The 18968-nt window shown below is 42.3% G+C and overlaps 2 protein-coding genes across 2 annotated transcripts in view; one reads left to right on the top strand and one right to left on the bottom strand.

Moving 5' to 3' along the window:
- Positions 1-18968, bottom strand: part of LOC141760961 (bolA-like protein 2) — a 246952-nt gene that overhangs the window by 38092 nt on the left and 189892 nt on the right. The gene's annotated exons all lie outside the window — the stretch shown is intronic.
- LOC141760845 (uncharacterized) lies at positions 956-18253 on the top strand. Its single transcript, XM_074623936.1, has 33 exons — positions 956-1076; positions 1319-1378; positions 2097-2162; positions 2272-2367; positions 2549-2870; positions 3827-4026; positions 4147-4538; positions 5441-5595; positions 5744-5958; positions 6225-6364; positions 6438-6548; positions 6637-6795; positions 6903-7026; positions 7122-7325; positions 7464-7808; positions 7906-8432; positions 8607-8746; positions 9229-9357; positions 9861-10069; positions 10154-10279; positions 10639-10772; positions 11914-12042; positions 12493-12740; positions 13037-13202; positions 13803-14007; positions 14128-14261; positions 14483-14622; positions 14744-14892; positions 15027-15233; positions 15386-15480; positions 15603-15727; positions 16334-17720; positions 17957-18253. Exons 1-32 carry the CDS (start codon positions 1029-1031, stop codon positions 16570-16572), a joined length of 5739 nt encoding a protein of 1912 aa, XP_074480037.1. The 5' UTR covers positions 956-1028; the 3' UTR covers positions 16573-17720; positions 17957-18253.

The following is an 18968-nucleotide window of genomic DNA, read 5'->3' as shown; positions in this document are numbered from 1 at the left end:
TAAAACAGGAGGGAAAGATGATGAGTAGGTTCGGGAGCAGTTATCTGGTGCCGCTTTGTACGAGGAGGTGCAGTGAAGCCTGAACTCAGTGCAGCCTGTTGATGATGCTGCTCTCGTCAAGATGCCTTCACATCCTTCCATCTTTGTTCCAGCTAAACTGAGACTTTGAACTGGGATTTATTTGAAGCCCCTTGCTGTGTTGTATGTGTTTGTGGGAGGGAGCCAGATGAAGAGGAACGCCTCATCCGGTCAGGTTTTTGTTCGTACACAGTCGGCACCCAAATATTCTGCTCGGTCATCCATCGGTATGGAGTGTGCTTGAGATACTTGCTGTCACTGCCATGTTTCCACTCTGAGGTTAGGCCCAGCTGCCAGGCACTGGAGCTAAACATGCTGGATTGTGGTTATAAATGGATGTGTCAAAGCGCCAGAGAAATTTTAGTAACACACAAAAGGTCACCGTTTTCTTATTTTGACAAATGTTTTTTTTGTTTCCCCTCTGAATTTAAAAAAATGTTTTGTATATAAATAAACCCAAACTTGGTCTACTGCTTGTCTATTACACTTACTGGCAACTTGATTGCCGACTACTCAGAGATACCATGTGATGCCAACGTTGTTTACTATTTGCTCACAAGCCTCGTTAGAAGTGGGATCCGAAAGTCCAATAGACTTAAAAAAAAAATTTCATTTTGGACCTGCCAAAAAATGTTTAAATGATTAATTCAGTCTTTTTTTTTGTTGTTGAGGAAAAGCTATTCTTGTATTCAACACCTTTCTAAAAGCTTTATGGATATATTATTTTTTTAAAGGATTCGTCTATTCTATTCGACCGTTTTATTTATTTATTTTTTAATCATATTTGCTCCAATCTCGCCTACTTCAGCTTTAACTATTCCTCATTTTTTAATTTTATGTTTCCCTTTTAAATGTTTTATTTTTGAAAAATGTGTGACCGGAAGTTGGGCCTTTCACTACTTCCGGTTTGACAGACGGCTTTAGTCTCATATCAGTCTGGAGGTGACGGGATGTGGACCTATAACAGAGACGGGCTTTTTCTAAAAAAGAAGAGGAAAGTAAGTGTTTTTTACGACAAATTATATCGTTTTAATTGTCAATAATAATTGTTCTTATATATAAATATATATATATAAATAAATATATATTTATATAAATATATTTACATTTATATTAGTGCTCAGTTCCAGTTTTGTTAGGACACATTTTTTATTTATATCTTTAGGTTGTAATTGATATAATTGCAGTATTTCAGTCTCTATAGTAATGTGGTGTTTTATACTTGTACTATGTGTTGCAGGAGGACAGAGAGGCTGTAACACTTCCAGCTATAAACAATGGCCCAACTTCACTTTGTCAGGTGATCTATGTACATTATAGGTATTATTATTATGTAGGAGCTGTATGAATGAGCGTCCAGCCACCACTTTGGTCCTGACTAAAAAATCTCAACATCTCTTAGATGGATTATCATGAGATTTTTTACATGACAGGTCTGCCAGTGATATTTTGAGGGGCAGTGGCTAGTTTTTTTTTAAAGGGCACCCCCACATTGCCCCCATGCAAACACATACAAACTGTGTGTTATATAAAGAGACTAACAATATCCAATTTTATAAAAAATGCACCATAAATTGGCCATAAATTCATAAATACTTCGGACAAACATGCTTTAATGGAGATGACGTATATAAGAAATGGATGTTAGATATTCTATTATTAGACATATTTATTTATTAAAAAAATATTATTTATTAATATATATCAAAATTCAGCAAAGTTGATGACATCATCACATTTATACCAGAGAGCCTGCATTACAAACTGGTGTTATGGAGGCATGGGTCATTTACTAGACAGGGAGAATCTAATAAAAGATGCTATCAAATTGCATAATGGGAAATGTAGGATCCAGTGTTTGGAGGGGCTTGAATAGTAGGACTTAAGTGAGGATATCTTGTCCTCTGCTGCTTTGATTTTGACCTTTTTGTGTCTGTTTCGGAGTACCATTTTAATTTTAATATCACAGGCCTGAACATACCCATCCCTGTGTCTTCCCTGATGCTCTTATTTTGTAGAGGACAAACAGGAAGGGGCATTACACCAAACTGACAGAGGAATCCAATATTACAAATCACCTCAGAGTAAGTGCCACAGATCAACAGCCAACACTGAAGCACAATTTTTTTTTGTCTCTGTTCATTAATTTCTGATTAAATTAAAAATGATTAATATTCTCCTGTCTGTCTCCAGTATCAGCTACAGCTGCAGCAAACAGGAAAAACCTCAAAGGATCCTCACTTAGAGGACAGGACAACTGACATACTGCACCAAGGCCATGTTTTCAAGGTATGTCATTTATAGCTTTACATGCAGGCTACATGTCAATGACTAGTCCATCCTTAAAATGAAATAAAAAGACATAAAGCTGTAAGACAATTCCTTTGTATTCTGTCTTTAATTCAGAATAGTACTCAAATTGCTTTCCAAGCATTCATCATACAGACCTAATGTTTTTTCTTTTTAACAGGTTAAGGCTGCCAAGGCCTTATTAAACCTACATGAATACGGGAGAACAATTGAGGACTCAACAAAGTTACTAAGGAGCATAGAGGCACTAGTCGGAGAAGATGAGGACGAAGATGGCATCAAGGACGACAGAGAGACGGATAGTGGGACTCATTTGTCTGTTAGTTCAAACAAAGACGATGTGGACAAAAGAAGTGACAAACTCCCAGTGACAAACGTGTTGCGTTGTACGACGGCCAAAGAGGTTCAGAGGAAGAAGGAGGATTCTCCATTTGATGTTGAAGAGAAGAGATTCATGGTCTACATATGTGGTGGATACAAAGGTCAGAGTGAACACATCTGACATGTTTACACCACGGAAGAGAATCTTCTCTCTGAATGGCTGCCAGGTGTTTCATCAAAGATATATTTCAGGATCACTCTAAAGCAGGGGTCAGCAACCTGCGGCTCCAGAGACACATGCGGCTCTTTAGCCCCTCTCCAGTGGCTCCCTGTGGATTTTTAAAAATGGAAATGAATACCTGTTTTTCGTTTACATTTTGATTTTTATTTATCAATGTTGTAGGTCTAATGTACGACGGTACGACGGAGTATTAGGGCCACATTGAGGAAAAAAATAAATCTGAGATTTCGAGAATAAAGTCGTAATATAATGAGATTAAAGTCATAAGTTTAAGAGAAAAAAACCCTTGTATTATGAGGATAAAGTCAATATTATAAAGTAGTAATTATACGGGTTATTTTCTTTTTTTCTCGTAAAGTTATGACTTTATTCTCTTAATATTAAGATTTTTTTTTTCTCGTAAAGTTATGACTTGATTCTCGTAATATTACGACTTTTTTCTGGAAATCTCAGATTTTTTTCCCTCAATATGGCCCTAATACTCCGTAATAAATTTGCACTTTAGCCCTCACTGCATTAGACTTATATACTATATAGTTAGACTATAAGCTGTGTTACCTTCATCACAATGCTCAAATGTTTTGCGGCTCCAGACAGATTTTTGTTGTTGTTTTTTTTTGCCTAAAATGTCTCTTTTGATAGTAAAGGTTGCCGACCCCTGCTCTAAACCATCATTTTAACTCAGTCTTTATGGTGTATTAGTTTGACATTTTGGGAAATGTGCTTATTTTGCTTTCTGGTGGAGAGTTAGATGAGAAGACTCTGTGTCTGTATGTTAATATGGAGGTGGAGCCAGCGGGCAATTAGCTTTCCATAAAGGCTAGAAAAAGCTGGTAACAATGGTTTTCCATATGTGTGTATATGTGTTTGATTCAGACACAGTTGCAGAGAGAAGTGCGCTCATGGAGAACGTCTATCCCAGACTGTATCTGTACTGTAAGCAGAGAGGCTACGACTTCAGGATGATCGACCTCCGCTGGGGGGTCGGAACGCCTGTTGCTGAACGCCACGACACCGTAGAGCTGCACGTGGAGAATCTGCAGCGATGTCAGGAAACCCGGGGTCCAAACTTTATTGTAAGATATCGTCCTGTAGTATTATTTGACAGTACAAGAGTGTATTGATTTTCAACAAACAGCATCTTTTTGTTCCAGATGATGAATTCATGTGTGACTCTCTGATGTTCTGTTGGTCAGTTGTTTGTTGGACAGAAGCATGAGGTCCGGAGCCTTCCCCCCACCATCACCAGAGAGGCCTATGAGGCCATAGTGAGAGTGGTGGAGAGAGACCAACAGCAGGCGTCCAAAAACAAACCAGTGGAGGACTTCCCTGCCTCAGGCTCCCAGTCCAGCGTCACTGCAAACAGCAGTTTCATGCAGCATTCCATTTATGGGAATTATCTGAATTTCGGAGAACAGGCTACCATCTCAGGATTGCTGAGCCAGAGCTCCCACAGCTCCTTTTCAGGAGGAGAGGAGGCCAGACTCAGCCCTGTGGGCGCAAGGAGCCCGGACCTAACATTACTCCAGATGTGCTACAAGCTGGACGAGAATTGCCTTCCTCCTGTCTACCGCTTACTTCCCATCAGGTGAAAACAAAACTCACTGGTCACAGTTTTTACGGTGTGGCATCGGATCATGTCATGATAATACTCTCCCTCATAATATTTTTGTTTTACATTTTTAAGGATTGCAATGTTAGTCGGTCGGTTAGTGTGTCCGGACTAAAATATCTCAACAACTATTAGATCGATAACCGATTTATTGGTAATGATTGGTTTTGAGTGGAATATCTCAGCAACTGTATGATGGATTGCCATGAAATTTTACACAGATATTAAGGTTGGTGGATATGTAAAAATGTTTCAACTGGACACCATCAGCTCAACAACCGGCGATTGGCGATATATTCATGCACACTTTGAATTGTGCTTTACAGGTTAATTATATACCGAGTTGAATTCCCAAGGAGGCAGACCATTAAATTAGCAAAATAAAAAGACAAAAATCGCCCCCCCCAAAAAAAACTGATGATGGATTGTCCAATTGCCCAACCATAACAGATATTCTTGGTCCCCAGAGGATAATTCCCAATGACTTTTGTTGATCTCCTTTTAATTAGTGCCACCACGTTGCAATGATCCAGTGAAATATCTCAACACCTATCAGATGGATTGACAGAAAATGTGTTACATCATGGTTCCCAGAGGATGAATCCTAATGACTTAAGTGATCCTCTGACTTTTAATTTAGTCCTACCAGCAGCATTTTGTTTTATTTTAGATTGAAATGTGTGAACAACTATTGGATGCAATGCCATATAGCATTTGATACAGACATTCATGATCCTCACAGAATGCATTGTAATAACTTCGATCTATCATCAGGTCAAAATATCCTCATGTATCCTCAGTAGTCTCATTAAGCTACTTGTTAGCAACTGCCTTTTTTTTAACAAGCCCATTCATGATCTCTTGGTGACCTTTCACAGCTCTCACCATCCTGACATGTTGAGCATGGACAGAGAGCACAGGAGGCAGGCCACGAAGGACTGGAGCGCTACCTGCTGCAGACTGTGGGGGATTCTACAACGCAGCACGGTTGAGGCACTTGGGCGAGAGGAGGCATCACTGTTTCTCAGAACAGGTATACGTTTATTCCCACCTCTTATATATAGAGGTTTCTCCTTTATCCTTCTGACCAGAGAAATCGTTCCACTGGGCTGTTGGATTCTTGTTCACAAAGCTTCAGAAGTGCAAGCTGGAAAAATTGCAGTGAATCTTTTTATGCGTAGTTCTTGACTGGGAGGTAGAGACAGGTCTGCAGTCTGTAGACGAGGCTCCCCCAGAGGAGCACTGCCACTGCTATAAGAGACTCATCCCAGACCTGCTCTACAACTTGAAGCACGAACACGCAGCGCAGTACGCCGACCTCCTGAAGGGACGGGCTCAGCTCGATCCAGTACTCAGCACAGCACACCGGCAATTTATGGACCGGCTCCATGAAAAGGTATTTTCATTGTTACTGGCTATAAACTCCAGTTGAAATCACATTTAGACGTTCAAAAATCACAGTGATTTTTAAGATTTATAATATTTTAGTATTATTGAAAGGAAGAAAAAAAGGTGTTTTGGGATGAATCAGAAATGCTCCTTTACTCTCTAAGCCTCTGAGAGGGCTAACCAAACCAAAGTGCCTTTGTAGATTTAGTTCTCTTGTCTCTCAATTCTGCCTCTTATGTACATTTTATTAATTTCTATGTCTACATCATCAAGCTGCGCTACACCAACATCTATGAGCGTAACGTGGGATGGGGACGGAAAGGCCTGAACTCCAAACACAATCGCTCCCAGCAGTTCTACACCGAGCGCATCTCCTCCCACTTTCAAAGGACAGTCATCAACTCCCTCAACAAGTACAACATACACACATTTATATCATAAATATCTCTGTGTTGTATGAGTTAACTACAGCTACTTCTTTTTCAGAGTAATGAAGGTCACCAAAACTCCAGGCCCTTATGACACAATGAGGAGAGAAGCTGTCAGAGTGCAGATACAGGAGGAGATACAGCATCACGTTAACTATGGACTCCATCTGTGAGTGTCTTTCTTGTCCATATCAAAATCTTTCTCAGTGCAGCTTGGAGTTGATACGAATCTCTCCCTTTTCCCCTCCATCCCTCAGGGCGAAGGGCTGTACGTTGAGGCGGGCTTTCCTAGCTGATGTGAAGAAGGCAGTGGAGCAGTCAAAAACCAGACCCATCCTCCTGCTTGGACCACCAGGCTGTGGAAAGAGCGCCACCATGGCTGCAGTAGCACAACTAGCGCCCTCCTGGCTACCTGGGTGAGATGGTAGAGCAGAGAGGATCGCATGGTAGCAATGACGTTTTTTGCTTTGCGGTGTGTCATTGATAGAACCATTACATTTTTTTTTATGTCACATTGGTTCAGAGCTGTGAAGATATTGGTGCACTTCATTGGCTTCACTGGAGAGAGCAGGAATATTCGACTGGTCTTGCAGAGTCTTTGTGTCCAGCTGGTTGAAGCCTGCTGTCCCCACACACAGCTGTCAGAGGTACTGGTCCATCTCTAGTGAACACAGCTTCATTATATCTCACCCGACTCACCAGGATTATTTTAAAGTGATACCGAGGGTTATTCATCCTGCAGGGTCTCCCTCAGCTGATCAATGAGTTCTACTCTCTGTTGGACCTAGTGGGAGCAGAGAGACACCTGATGGTCCTGCTGGACGGGTTAGACGAGCTGTCTGAGGAACATGGTGCAGACCTCTCCTGGATCTCAACCCATCTACCTCCAAACGTCCACCTCGTCCTATCTGCGACCATCGACTCCCCCTGCACTCACACTCTGCAGGTTCAGTAGAACTCAACTGAAGTCGATGACATTTTAAATTTCACTCTGGCGACAGAAAGGAGGCAAATAGAAATGTGATTTTGGCAGTCAGTAAATTTGGGGAATTAAAGTTACCAGAGTTTTCTCTCTCACCAGCAGTCAGCCCACCCCACAGTCCTGTTCCTCCCTCCGCTCAGTCCTGATGACATCACAGCAGCATTAGAGACAAAGCTGCGGACCGACCAGCGGTGTCTGCAGGAGCAACAGTGGCAGCTGCTACTCCGGGCTTGTCTCTCCTGTCCCTGGCCTCTGTACCTGGAAATAGTTTACTCTGAGAGCAGGCTCTGGACCTCCTACTCTCCCCAGGCCAGCCTCAGCCTTCCAGCTAGCCTGGAGGGCTTCTACCTCGGCGTGCTGGCTCGCCTGGAGAGAGAGCTGGGGAGGCAGCTGGTGAGACGGGCTGCATCTCTGATATCCATCTCACGTTGGGGTGTCACTGAAGAGGTAGGGAAAGCTACATTTTTAGGGCTGGCAATCGGTTAAAATAGTTAATCGTGATTAATCGCAAATGAATCACAGATTATTTTGATCTGTTCATCAGGAGTTACTGGACCTGCTGGCCCAAGATGGAAAGGTGCTCCAGGAAGTGACCTCATGTCACTCCTCTTCCAGCCGCCGCAGGATACCTTATGTCTCGTGGGCTCGACTGAAGCGTGACCTCGGTCGTCATCTAACGGAGGTCAGGACAGATGGGACGTGGGTGTACCGCTGGACTCATTCTGAGCTGAGCCGTGTTTGCATTAAGCGCTATTTAAAAACAGATGACTCTCGCATGGCTGTGCACGCAGACTATGCCGACTACTACAGAGACAAGTCGCAACACTCTCACATATTTCAGCCGCTGGCGTGGACACTGGATGAGGAGGAGGATGGTGACGGCATGACTAAAAATTACAGATTTAATCTGAGGAAGCTTCACGGGTTACCCTACCACCTGGTCCGCTCAGGCCAAATCCTGCCTTTCCTGTCTGAATGCATTTTCAACTATGAGTTCCTGCTACATAAGGCCTGGGGTCTGTCTGTCCTGGACATCGAGGAGGACCTGAAGAAGGCTGTGCTGCCAGACAAGTAGGTCCTACCAGAGCTGTTGTCTTAAAGTGAATATAGCATTGATGATGATCACAGTTGTCCAAAGCAAGGAGATACTTACTTTGAGTCTTGGCCTCTTTCCGCTGCATGCTGTCAGCCCTCTGATAGTTCATCTGTGTAAATACAGTGTGCACCTCCCTCCACCTCCTATAGGGTGCTGGTGGATGTGGAGGTGCTGTCAGGTGCTCTGGAGCTGTCCAGAGAGGTACTGCTGCAGGACCCCTGTCAGCTGGCCTCCCAGCTTACGGGTCGACTGGGACAAATGGTTATCGAGGACCGTCCTGTTGCTAAAGGTACACTGTAACAGAATCTTGTGTATTTATTTACAGTATATGTCATATATCATGTACTATACGGTGAAATATGTGTTTCAGGTGAGAGAGGTGGAATCCGTGGAGTTGTATAAATCTGAATGAGGATTCTAGGCCAGTATACTTTTTAATTTGTAAAAAAAAAATTGTAATAATTATAATAATAATAATAATAATAACATTATTTATATAACCAATTAAAAAACAAGTTACCAAGTGCAATACACAAAGAAAAAATAAATGAACAGACAAGAAAAGGCAAGATGGATGGTATCGTTCAAATTGAAGGAGAAGTAGATCGGATAGTCATCTGCATAGAATCGGACACTGATTGACCAAAGGTAACTCTTGTGTTTTTGGTATTTAAAGAGTTAAAGTCAGTTAAAGTTAAAGATAGTCAACCACTTTGCAACAAAAAGTTTTTTTTTGTATCAAACCACATCTCAGCCCTGTGTGTGACCCAGGTGACCCGCTGAAGTTCAGCTACCTCCATGCTCTACTGGCTCAGTGTACCCAGTCCTCCCTGCCTGTGCTGCTGCCCTCCTCCACCTGCTTGCTGCCCCCAGGAGGCCTCCAACACACCCTGCTGGCAGGTAATACATCATAAACTGCCTATATACTACACCAGTCCGTTCTCATTCCCAGGTCGTCATATACCGACGCTTTGTCACGGCCATCGGCGTTCGGTACCACATAAAGGCACCGCTTAGCGCCGGGTAAACCCATCCGCAGCAACAGTAAACGTGGCAGGTGGCCGTATGTGACGAGTTGGGATGAGAATGAGTTGTCATCCTGATTGTCTAGACTGTAATTTGGAGTTATCTGAATTGAGGGTCCAAGCACAGAGGGTGTTGTATGCTGTACAGATTACATTTGTGTTTTGTGATATTGGGCTGTATAAATACAATTGACTTGACTTGATTAGTACACCCAGTACCTAAAGTACATGCTTGTTAGTACACACCGCCTGTAACTAAAGTACTACCTAGTGTATATGTTGCTACATTTTTCATGCGCACGTAAGCGTAATTGTAACTGCATGCTATCACTGTGTGATGAAATAATCAAATTGAATGATGGTGTGTTTACTAACCAGGTCACTTGACCAATGTGACTGCCCTGGGAGGGGGCCAGAGTGGACCCTTGGGTGTCACCAGTGAATCAGATGGCAGCCTGAGGTTTTGGGATCTGGAACAGAGGCGGATCATCAGGAGCCTGGACCCGGCGGGGGGAGTTGTGGGAGATTCAATCACCCTGGGTCTGGATGATAGGATGCTTATAGTCCGCATGGGACAAAGTCTGCAGGTTAGACTTCGGCTAAAGGTAGTTTAAACCCACTGGAAAGAGTGTTGTTGCAAGATGCTGACATATAACTTGGCTGTGTTTCAGGTGAGAGAGGTTGAATCCGGGCGAGTTGTGTATTCAGAGAGCGACTCAGTGGACGTTCCCATAGTCACCACGACTAGTGAAGGACAGCTGCTGGTGGTCTTCTATGATGGAAGTCATCTAGTCAAGGTGAACCAAACAGCAGACAGACACTCTTAGAGACCAGCTGGTGAACATAGTGGAGCATTTAGCAGCTAAAGAGACAGATATTGTTGATATAGGAGGTGGTGGAGACCAAAAACAGAGCTAAAAGGAGAGTAATTATAAGACTTAGATTAATCAGATGGAAACAAACACAACTCTGAATGAATGATGATGTTGCTCTGTAACTGCTGGATGTGTAAACAGGCAGATGTTTGCTAGACCCTTAGCCATAATAATGTAATAATAATAAGAAGAAGAAACTTTACAAAGAGAGCCTTGTATGTTTTTATAAAAGGTTTATATATGTCCGAGCTAAATGGGCGTCCCTTATGTGTGTTTGTCAGGTTTTTGACCTGGCCTCCTCCTGCTCTCTGCTGCACTGTGCTAACATTTCCATGGAGCCTGAGGCCATCCACAAAGACCGCTCCATTCTGCTGTCCAACAACTCCATCAGAGACTACGTCCTCTTTGCCTACAGGTCAGACAGTTTAGACCCAGATCAGGACCGGGCTACGGCCATGCCTTTGTGGGATATGTTGGATATATCGAAGGTGCCTTGTGATCATATTCAGCACTTTGAAATACACTTATCTTAACCTAGCAAATAGCACATTAAAATAACATTGGTCGTCCTGCCTTTGTGTTTGGTCATCCTCCCCGTCTTTGTGGCGGCAACTGCTTGCAGTCTCAGAATAAAAAATGGCACATTGTCACCTGATTAATTGAAGTACAGATCAAACTATTTATCCTGAAAAACATGCAGAGGAGGTCGCAGTAGTACTTTAAGTCCTGATTGTCTGCAGAACATCCAGTCGGACTGGGTCCAACCCCAACAAGCTCCACCAGTGGGTTAACTGTGAAACTGTAAAAGTCCTTCGTGGAAATGACTACCTTGATTATTAAAACCCTATTTGCATATATTTGCACAGCAGGCCACATCCCAGTAGGTCATCATGATGGTGATCTCAGCAGCATCATATTAAACAATGCATGAGTCACAAGTGTCACTGCGAGTGACCTTGTTCTTAAATAATATCACATGTCCCTTTTGTTAACAAGCTGTGAAATCAGGCCTCCATAGAGTCCAGACAAATGTCACCACTGTGTCTGAAAACAGTAGTGAATTATTAAGACGGGCCACTGCTCGTGTGCCTCCGCAGTGTAATGTAGCACGGAGGTGACGCTTTCGTGCCCTCGCTCCTGTCACAAAGATGTATGACACTGAAGCTGATATCCAGGTGATAATAGAGATCTTTTCTTCATTCTGTTACCATCTAATTATAACCGCATGAAAAAGCAGTTGCATGGCTGCTTTCAGAGTAATTAGCACCGAAGCCATACCCTCACACCTGACAGGAGGAGGGATCAGATGAACAACAAACTAGGGCACCGGTGGTGGCAATACTAGACTGGTAATACTAGACAACATGGACGGTAATAAATGTGGAACGCCTCAGAGCATCAGCTCATTTACGGTTCGCTCTCTTCAGTGTGTCAGATGAATGCTCTCAGAATTATGGAAAAACTCTGGTATTGTTCAATCTGGATCTTTGTACTTGCTACCAAGTTACATCCTTTTTCAGTTGTTTGACATTATTCTTCTTCTCTGTGTAAATGAGGTCTGGTGGTGAGGCAGCAGTGTTCAGCGCCAGAGGGGGCGCTGTGCTGTCTGTCCTATCTGCTCAGCATGATGGTGCCTCCATACAAGCTGTAGACATGACTGAAGACTACCTGCTGCTCTTCTGCAGGTACACTATAACACCAGAAACACACTGCAGGGATGGCCTGCAATTCTGAAAAAAATACATATTGTTGGAGGAGTAAAATGCTAAGAAGGAAAATCACAGATATTATGTGGTACCTCCTTTGTACGGAAGAGTATTAGGGCCGGGCATAAAGGAAAAAAATTAGTGGAGGAAGATTTTTTTGCATTTCGAGAATAAAGTCGAAATCTCGAGAGTAAAGTCAAAATTTCAGTATATGCGTTTGATTTGAAAGTTTTAACTTTATTTTATCCTCAACATTTCTACTTTATTCTCAAAATGCAAATTAAAAAAGATAAAAAAAAGTTTCCTCCACTGATTTATTTTTTCCTTATTCCTGACACTAATACTCTCCCATACCTTAGAGACATGTTGATGTCCTTGCTGGACTTCATTTAGTGAAACATTCTCCTCTTTGTACGTTGTCTGTGTCAGGTATCCACACAAGAGTGGCAGTGAAATCATCCACATCCAGCTCTTCAGCACCGTGTCCTTCCTCTACCTGCGCTCCATACTGGGCTGCGGCCAGGACTGCATCTCCCAGGTCACTGTCAACCGGGAGGGGACTCACGCCGTGGCCTTTTGCCCCTCCCCTCGGACAGGCATCACCGAGCTGGTCACATGGAACCTGGAGACGGAGGACCACAAACACATCACTCGCTTCCCCGCAGTGCTGACCAAAGGTTTGTCTTCATAGGGGTGCTCACAGTGGGGCGATGCAGACACCCAGAGAGGGTTTTAAGGGGTTTCCAGGTGATACTGAGCAGAAGGATTCATCAAACATTTGTGAAGTCCCTCCCCCAAACAGTGATTGTCCAATCACAGCTTAGTAACAGTGACTAGGCACAGCAGGTCTGACAAGGTTTAGATTTCTCGACATGCTAAAATTGCCCACATGGAGCACTAGTAAGGGCAATACTAAATATAATACAGAGGTCAGTGCAGCTTTGTTAGCTGGGACATTCTCCTCTCTCTTCAGGCCTGTGTTTTGATCTGCGCTTCTGCCTGGGGATCTGCAGCGGAGAGAAGTACCTTCGCCTGTGGGATCTGACCTCCAGGATCAGTGACCAGGCTCTGACGTATAACATCCATAAGCTCAGGAGTGAGGGCACAGAGGAGGTCATCCCTATGGGGGAAACCCCGAGGTAGGTAGTGAGATGTAGCACTGACGGGAGGGGGGCTTAAAGAGACAGGTGTTAAAACAGAGCGTTTCAGCCAGAGGGTGAATACACGTATATTCAGACAAATCATTTTTTGAACATTAAAGTCTGTAAACATGTTCTAGTAGAAACCCAAAATGATGTTACCACTGTAATGGAAGCACAATTAGACTAAATGTGATGACCAGTTCAAGCCCCGATGGGGTTTTTATAAATGAATAAACAAATGACTCAATAAAGAAATATGTCATTAAATGTAGCAAAAGTAATATTAAAAATAAATGTAGTTATTAATTATTTGACAAAATGTGTCTGAAATAGATTTTTCTGTTTTAATTTGTTTATTTATCTTTGTATTGATTCCCTTATTTATTTACTCTTCTGTTTAATTTGGCCTTTTATTTATTTATTCTTTTATTTTTGATTTCCGTCCTCCATAAAACACTGACTACTTGATATTTCCTAGTTATTTTTTGGAATCAGAAGCACTTTCCATCAAAGCTGACACTTAGAGGCACCATCCACTCCATATTTGCATTGCGGTATTATCCTCCTTTGATGGAGTGTGGCTCCATCTGCTGGCAGGTACGCTGTGTGCCGCTCCGTCAGAGCTGGGACGGTGTACGTGTGGAACTTGGCCAGACGGCGCTTCGCCTGCCGACCAGTCAGAGCGGAGCACGGCCTCTGCAGCAGCACCGACGTGGTGCTCGCACATGACTTCAAACTCTACATCTTGACAGACAAGAGCACCAACAGCAGCAGCATGGACGCCCCTGCATGTTCATTCAAGGTCACACTCTCTGATGTCATGACACCTTTAAGTTCATGTTTTCTCTTAGTTAAGTTGTAAATTACTAAACTAACCATACCCGCTGTCATAGTAACATCTCTATCTTGTCCGACCTCCCAGACTCTTCTGGTGTATGATTTGATTAAGCGGAGCTATGTGAGGAGACAGACTGGGATCACAGTCATTTCCTGTCCTCAGCACGAGTACCGTCTCCTGGAGGATGGACGGACTCTTCTGGGCCTATCAGAGACCAGGTGAGAGTTCATCTGTGAAGTACAGGGAGTGTGAAAAGTCTGTAATGATAGGGATACTTCACACCCTACATACATTTATTCCTGGCATCATTTAACACATTAACTGAGATGAACTGAATTAAAAATGAAAGTATCAAACATGTTATTCTTACTGTATATTTATCAAACTCCCCCCATTTCAGCAGAACCCCATTTCTGTCTGTTGTGTGTTGTTGTTGCAGAGCTCATCTGGTCCTTTGGGATCTGGACTCTGGCTCTATCAAACATGAGATCAAACCGTCCCTCGGAGAGTCGCTGCTGTGCAGCAGCAGCACTGTCCGCGACCTGCAGTCTGATGAGACGCCACGCAGAGAGACACCATGTGAGCTGCCTGATCCTCGTCTCTAAACACATATCTGACTCTTGAACACAGCATTTTGCATTTTACTCAGTGGTAGAGGGGGATTTTAGGCCTGTAAGTAACTTAAGAGTTTTCTTCACAGTGATGCCGTGGGACATTCGAACAGAGAGCCGGTCTGCAAAGAAGAGGAGGCTGCAGAGAGAGGCCCGGAGGGAGAGAGAGGAGAAAAGGAGGCTGGATGGAGAGAAATACAACTCTATTGACCAGTACCTCCTCAGTGGAGATCAACAGGTACACAGCAAAAAGAGCAAGGCACAGCACAAGGGCAGGATAACCCATGCCAACCCATGCATGATGTTCCATTATATTGTCAGTAGTTGTTGCATCATTGATCTACATCTACATCCCAGCCCTTTATTTTGCAGGTGGTGGTGTGCTCCTATTTTGCTCGGCACCTCAGTGTCTTCAGCATGGTTTCACAGGAGCACCTCCACACCCTGGAGGATGAAACATGCCTGCCGAGCCTCCACACTGCAGCTGTCACCTTCACCGGCAGTCACCTGGTGCTGAGTGGCTACAACCAGGAGCAGAGGACCCCCTGCGTCACCCTGTGGGACCTGCAACAAGGAACGGTGGGTGAACTGTACTCTTAAATGTTCTGTTTTAACTTTATTTTAACTCTTTCTTTAACAATTCTTCCTTTTATTTTTCAGTTCTCTAATGAGTGCCTTGTGGACGATCTGATTTCATATTGACCTCATTCTCTCTGTACCAATTCTTGTAGGTGAGCAAAAGGCTGAGGAGTGAGGCTGGAGTTTGCTGCGTAGCTATCACAGACGACGCAGACAGAGTTGTCTTTGGGGTCTCAGGAAGCAACAGGTACACATGTGTTCAAAAAAGCTCACAAAGAGTATGTTTTTGAGTTTTATTATGTCGTTTGCAAACGGGAAGAGTCAACCCTCAACAATGTGTCAAGAATATTTTAGTGTTTGCTCTGATAGACTGAAGGTGTGGGACCCCTTCAAGAGCAACTACAGGAGCATCTGTGGCTACGGCAACCTGACCATAGAAGACTCCAGTAAGCTGCACATGACAGAGGGAGGAACCAAAGCCATCCTGCTGTCAGGTGGGAAGTTATTAAGAGCTCCTCTAAAGGAATGGGAGGATTTATTAGGGCGTCAGACATCTGACATGTGTTTGTCTTCACTCTGGTGCTAAAAACAACTGTTTCCTCAAGGCTCATTCACATTAAGGCGCCATATTACGACATGTTTTCACACTTTCAAGCAAGTGAAGTCAATGCAGTCCCACGTGGATAAAGGTTGGATTAAAAGAGGTAATTGCACCTTTCTAGTCTACCGACCACTCAAAGCGCTTTACAGATTTTAATTAACTTCCATGAAGTGAAAACACACTGTGAAAGGTTTAAAGACAAAAACACGGACAACTCCCAGACCGGACAACGCTGTGGTAGCGATCTGTCAATCACAAGGTAGCCACGCCCTAAAGCATCCCCTGCTTTATGGTCTATTTGACTCTAAATGGGACCATAGTTTACTAAATGAACATCATGCTGTATTGAAGAAGACTTGAAACCAGCGATTGAGACCATAAACTCATGTTTACAATGTTTACTGAGGTAATAAATCAAGTGAGAAGTAGGCTCATTTTCTCATAGACTTCTATACAATCAGACTACAGTGACTTTTTTTCTGTTGCTATATTAATGCAGGGCAGCTGAGCCTGTGGGACCTGGAGGCGTGCAGCGTCCTGTCTGTGCTCTCTCTGGATGCACACATCCGCTGTATGAAGCTGCTTCCCGGATGCCAGGTTTCCGTCCTGCTCGGCCTCAGCCACAGCCCTGCCCTCATCAGCGTCAGGTCGACATCCAGGACAGCGACTCAAGTCTCTCGACACGGAGACCTGTTTGGAGAGTCCAGCAGCAGCGAGGAAGACGAGGACGGCTCATGAACATTCAGTGTTTGTTCAGCTCTTTCTTCGTAATTATTGTGTTTAAGAAAAAAGGTATTTTAAAGCTGAAGTAGGCGAGATTGGAGCAAATATGATTTAAAAAAAGTTGTTTTTATAAAACGCTATATCGTGACAGTAGTACATGAAACAGGTAACCTGAAAAAAATCATGTGCCTCTGTGTCCTCCGGTGCTCCTAACGGCATCTGCAAGATTTCATACCGGAGGAAAACAAGCAGTAAGAGCTGATCTGAGGTCTGCTCTCCAGCTGCCGTCTTTGAGAGCCGACTGACAATCACTCGCGAACTCCGACCAAACGGTCAAACTAGGCCGCGCTGATCAAATATGAATCAATATTGATACTGATGTAGTCTTAAAATTTGAGTAATTTTAATTTAGTATCTCAAAATCTTGACTTTTTGTCTCATAATTTGGATTTACCATGAATATTTTTAGTTTTGTTATTTTTAAAATGTCATCTTTTGTTTGTTCTGTCATAAATGGGCTTCCATACAGTGCCGTCCAAGCAGTCTTGTGGTTTGACATACAGTACACTTACTGTAAATCACTAGTTATTCTCAAAGCTTTTCTTTATTTACCTCACTTAAACTATTAAAAACAACTTAATATTATAATATTCTTTACGAAATAACAATCATATTTTTCTGATGTTTGTGTTTTGTGCTTTGAAAACTGCTGAAAGGGGAGTGAATATAGAGCAAGTTGTAGTGGAAGACAGATGTGTATAATATGCTACGACACTACATAGGCCTATATACATTGTGTGTTAGCACCATCCAAACTACACAGATGGTTGGTGCAATACTCACATAAAGTTACAATCTGCTTAATTGGAGCCACAGTGTAGAAGTCTATGGTAAAAGTGAATTAGCTTTGATGTACTAAACCAATAGTACACAGACTGATGAGAGTGTCAAATGCCAGCAGCACTGCTCAGTGTGGGGGAAGCAGTGATAATTTCCACTGTGCAGCTGAAAAATGACACACGGTGTTTGAGTTGTGATTATGTTGATCCTCTGAGTTATTCCCCTCAGGTGAAGGAGGCAGCGACAGTGGAGGAGGAGGAGGAGGATCAAGGGAGATGAGGAGAGAGAGAGAGGAGGTCGCTGAGAAGGTTCTGGCTTTCACTGTAAGTGAATTCAGTTATTGCACTCTTGTGATAAGAGGGAGAGGTTTACTTGCTCAAATAAGCCTGGTAGACTGAAGTCAACTTGTTATTTTCTGCAATATTGTTAAAGGACAAGACTCGTATTTGTCTTTATTTTTCTTTATTGTCAGAAATTCTCATGTAAAGACCAAAACCAGCAATGTGTTAATCCATCTCTCAATATATTCTGACTTCCTTACCCTGTCTGTGCCTCTCAGCTCCAAGCCCGTTGGTTCCTACTGAAGATGTAAAGCCTCACATTTATGGAGGATGGAACCTGCTAAAATACAAAAAATAAATGAATAAATAAATAAATTACTCGATAAATAAATAAATATGTAATTGAATATAGCAAAAATAATATTTAAAATAAATGTAGGCATTAATTAATTGAGAAAATGTGACATAAATTGATATTTCTGTCTTAACTTGCTTCTTTATTTATTCATCTTTGTATCAATTACCATATTTGTTTATTCTTTTGTTTAATTTTCCCTTTTATTAATTTATGTATTAATTTTTATGAATTTATGAATTTATTTATTTATTTTTGCATTTATTTGTATTTATTTAATATTTATTTGTAATGTTATAATGTATGTATTTATTTGTATATTTCTGCATTTATTTTTTTGTTCATTTCTGTATTCTGTATTTATTTTGTATTTATTTCTTTACACATTTCTTTTTACATCTTTTTACATACTCTTTGCAGCCTGTATTGACAGGAGGAACAATTACAACAAACAAAACTATTTCAATGTACATATGGACATGTGAGTATTGTTTTAAGACAGAACTGCAGTTTTATGTTAATTTTTAATATTGAACTTGATGAAATTGCAACACTTTCAAACTGAAGAGTTAGATCAAATGATAAATACCCCCAAAACATTGAAGTATGTACTGAAAGAACATCTGTTAAAATGTTGTATGTTCTCAAAGTGCTACAGTCGTGCATAATGTTAACAATAATCATTAACCTTGAAGCATAAGCCTCCCTCTGTCTGTACATGACGTTCTTCTCAGTTGTTCTAATGCCTTCGGTGTGCAGGGATTTCAATTGTTTTTTTCTTTGTCTTCATTATCTTCTTCTCCCACTTCTTACTGTTAATCTCCATGTTTACTGTCGGATTGCAAACCAGCGTTAAAAGTGTATGAACTTTTTTTTTCTGCTGCCAGGGAATTAGTTGAATCTGCGCATGTTTGCTTTTTCCTAAATCCCTGGAA

This window comes from Sebastes fasciatus, chromosome 22 (assembly GCF_043250625.1).
Source record: "Sebastes fasciatus isolate fSebFas1 chromosome 22, fSebFas1.pri, whole genome shotgun sequence".
Lineage (NCBI taxonomy): Eukaryota > Metazoa > Chordata > Actinopteri > Perciformes > Sebastidae > Sebastes > Sebastes fasciatus.
This window is presented reverse-complemented; position numbering and strand designations above follow the sequence as displayed.